Source organism: Bidens hawaiensis, unplaced genomic scaffold (genome assembly GCF_021521415.1).
Source record: "Bidens hawaiensis isolate Kalapana, Puna unplaced genomic scaffold, B.hawaiensis_p1.1 tig00002772_1, whole genome shotgun sequence".
NCBI lineage: Eukaryota > Viridiplantae > Streptophyta > Magnoliopsida > Asterales > Asteraceae > Bidens > Bidens hawaiensis.
Genome location: NW_027491150.1, coordinates 1,909,023 through 1,913,006, shown reverse-complemented (window position 1 = coordinate 1,913,006; position 3,984 = coordinate 1,909,023). Strand labels below are relative to the sequence as shown.

At 37.5% G+C, this 3,984-nt stretch overlaps 1 protein-coding gene across 1 annotated transcript; it reads left to right on the top strand.

Annotated features, from left to right (window-relative positions):
• Window positions 1-1,071: 1,071 nt before the first annotated feature.
• Window positions 1,072-1,713, top strand: LOC143621231 (ATP-dependent DNA helicase PIF1-like). The gene has a single exon (XM_077092729.1). The coding sequence runs from the start codon at window positions 1,072-1,074 to the stop codon at window positions 1,711-1,713; it is 642 nt and encodes a 213-aa protein (XP_076948844.1).
• The last annotated feature ends 2,271 nt before the right edge of the window (window positions 1,714-3,984 follow it).

Here is a 3,984-nt window from a genome sequence, read left to right as displayed (position 1 = left end):
GATGTTGTGGGACGGTTGTAAACACGTTGATCTAGTTCTACTGATGCATTTAAAAGGTAGACGCTTTGCGCCACAGTGAGGACAAGGAGTTCGGTCCTTTGGTATACGGTGGGTTGTGGGTATACCCTCGTACACCCATTGGTATGGGTCGCTATATGTGTCTGTCCGGATCTCGTAGGCCGTGTTGTCAATGCCTGTAAAGTGAAGTCAAAGTTAATTTGCGTAAAGTTTTGTGTATAATACTGCAGATATGTCGAAAAGTACATTCTCCAATACCTGTTGATTGTGTTTGAGTTGCAGTGTAATTAGTTCCTGATGATGTTGATGGTACATCCCAGGCATGGGTGTGCGGGAAGTTGGCTGGATTGCTGCTGGCGGTAGTTGATTGTTCGGGTTGTTCCGTACCTAAGCCATGTCACGTCGTTAGCATGAACGTGAATGACATAAAGTGATAGTAGTTAGTGACTTAGTGTGTTATTAACCTTGTTGTTCTGCTCTGGGGCAATACATTTGACGTGGAGTTGCCATAGACGGCCCATGTGCCCTGGATAGGGCTGTGGGACACAATTCATTTGCCGCCTTACGTGAGTCCCGATATCTTTTGTTACGCTCCCGACGTAACTCGAGTGCCTTTTTGGGATCGGGGCTCTCCCTTTGATATCTGGGGGTTCGCATTTTGAGTTGTTACGTGTGGTGTGATCAAGAAGCTTGGGATACCTACAAAAGTGCAATTATGCGATGAAGATAACCGTAGAAGTGTGTTATGGATATAAGGGAATGTTGTTTTATGTTCCATCAGGGTGGGTTTGGTGTCTGTTTACGGTATCAACGGATACGGCATGTATAAATTATGTGTTATTCAATGACGGTTGAGCATGGTAGTAGTTATGTACTGTATGAGATGTATTCAACGTTTATAAATTCCATATTAGGCCTTTTCACATAAGGTTTTCATGCGATAAAAAGGTAACTTGTTTTAATATATTATGTGGTTATATTGTGCTCTGTTAGAAATACAAGTTTTTTTTTATCGTATCAATGTGTCGTCTACACCGCACTATGCAAGACATCATGGGCAACAACCTACCTTTTGGTGGGAAATTAATGCTAATGGGGGACGACTTCAGACAGGTTTTACCCGTTGTTAGGCGTGGCACTAGGGCACAGATCGTTGACGCCAGTTTTCGAATGTCACCTCTTTGGGATATAATAGAGAAACTTCAATTATCCATCAATATGAGAGCACTTAATGATCAATGGTTTTCAGAATTCCTTCTACGCGTCGGAGACGGAACAGAGGAAACCATAGGCGACAAGTTCATCAAAATCCCAAATGACATGATCGTACCTTTCACCACACCCGATAACTCTATCAGAGACCTAATCAACACCATCTTCCCTGCGCTAGACAACAACGTACAATCCCAAGAATACGTTAGCTCTAGAGCAATCTTAACAACTAGGAATGATAGTGTTGACGAGGTAAACGATTACATGATCGACATCTTCAACGGTGAGGAGCGCGTTTACTATAGTTTTGACACCACAGAGGATGACCACCGCAATCTTTACCCAACAGAATTCTTAAACTCAATAAACGTCAGCGGATTACCGCCACATAAATTGCGCATAAAAATAGGATGTCCCATTATATTGTTACGAAACATCGACCCTTCAGATGGACTATGCAATGGGACAAGACTTGTTTGTTAAAGATTTCAGCCAAATGCAATTGACGCGGAAATAGCCGTAGGCGAACATGTGGGTAAAAGAATTCTATTACCAAGAATCCCACTATCCCTCTCAGAAGAAGACATGTTCCCCTTCAAATTAATATTAGGCTCAGCTTCTCCATGACTATAAACAAAGCCCAAGGTCAAACCATTTCACACGTCAGCATTTACCTTCCAGAACCCGTTTTCTGTCATGGTCAATTATATGTGGCATTATCAAGAGGAGCATCAAGCGAAAACACAAAGATGTTGGTGCACCCATCCAAAATCATCAACACACCAGGTGTTTTCACTAAAAACGTTGTCTATCAAGAGGTCCTTCAAGACCGATGACTTGCAGGTGTATACACCCAAACAACCACCTACTATGTGGAAACACAACTTACTATTTTAGGATTTAAAAGTTACTTTTTTAGTATTCATATTCGTTGTTATGGTTAAGACTATCATTACTTATACATTTTTTTAGTTCAACTACAGCCGCTAACATGTTCGTTAACAAGTGTTTAATTAAAAAGACAACATTTGATAACTTAATGAAACGCAATCAAAAATTTAATAATTACAATACGTGTACTCTGCTTTGTATATTATTTTATCTTTCGATAAAATTGTTGTCTAAAATTTTGGGTATCAAAAAGTATACGAAAACAAAATTTTACTATCGTAAACTATACGGAAACCAAATTTTACAATCGAAGATGTCGGTAACACAACGAGCCGGTAATAACTGAATCAAAAATATGTCTCCGCCGCAACGCGCGAGCACTCTTACTAGTAAACCAATAATATGTAATCACCACAACATAATTTTATGATTTAAGAAATGAAAAATATAAGCTAAAATTACTTTGATAATTAAAGGACTAGTTACTAAATAAAATAATCAAAAGAAAGATGAAAAGTGACCTTTCACTTTTTTGACAGCTACCAATTACTTCATATGTAATTTCCTTGTCCCAAAATCCAAAGTACTTCATATTCACCTTCTTCAAAGTTAACTTATTGGATTCTCTACTTTCTTCATACATGTTGCCTATATAAACCACCATGTGATGATTCATATATGAAACAATAATATATGAAACAAGCCTCACCTCACAAGAATCAATCACTGCCACTACCTTCCAGCAAAATGTCAAGACTACTACAAGTGTTAGTAGCATTGTGTCGCCATGTGATGACACGCTTCACCGAAGAAGACCCCTTCATCCGCATTCCAGATCCCGATAGCCCGGAGGAGGGTCGGATCAAGAGGACAAAGAAACACAGGTATATATGCACCTACAATTTAATTTTTATGAATTAATTACTTGTTAAATGCATTGCAATGTTAATTTATTTATTTATTTACAATTTTTCCATAATTATTTTTTCATTAATTGTACAGGAATACACTCCGATTCTACTATACTCGATTTGCAGCCACGTACTTAGTAGGGCTCTCACTGTCATTGAGCTTCCATAATGTACTAGTGAACATCATTTTTATGTTCACCTTGCCGATTGCATTCCTTTCTTTTATATTTTTTGTTTGGGATTCCCTCGTTACACGCCACTCCAACAGATGGAGGAGGTCTGCGGCTTACTCAGGTATCGTTGCTGCTTTAATCCTAACATGGATAGGAGTCTACTTCTTACGGGTTTCAAGATGATTAGTGGGACGGAATAGGATCGATGTTAGGTCAAATTAATAAGTTCTATGTTTGTCTGTTTGTTTTTACTTTTTACATGCATGTGTAATATTATATGAGTATTAATGAGAAGACCTAGCTTTGATATGAGTATTTGACTGTGGATGTTTTTTATTTAAAGTTGAGACCCTCATTAATATGTAGAAAAGTGAAAGACAAATGAAATAATCGTTGCATGTTAAGGAAGTGTACGTTCATTTAATGTTATTTTCCGGCTGTTGGTAAAAACAAACGTATGGCCATCGGTGAAAACAAACGTATAATATACCAAACTCTACTTAATATAAAATTTATTTGTTTGAGGTGCTTTTGCTTATTAAATCTAGTCTATTAATATATGACGTGCTTATATTACAATCTCTAAGTTGAGATTTGAGAATATGTGCTTGACATGTTGTAAGTTATATTTGTTCTATTAAATTCGAATTCATAAGGTATAAAGTTGCAACTAGGAAATCACTTTACCACACTCATTTCACTTAACAACTTTAATACGATAAAGAAAAGCGTTCAATAGTACTAGTAAGCTTAATGTATGTATAAACCATCTTCACATG

Excerpts from the sequence above, each read along its gene's own strand:
- LOC143621231 (XM_077092729.1), top strand. The coding sequence starts at position 1,072 with ATGGGCAACAACCTACCTTTTGGTGGGAAATTAATGCTAATGGGGGAC.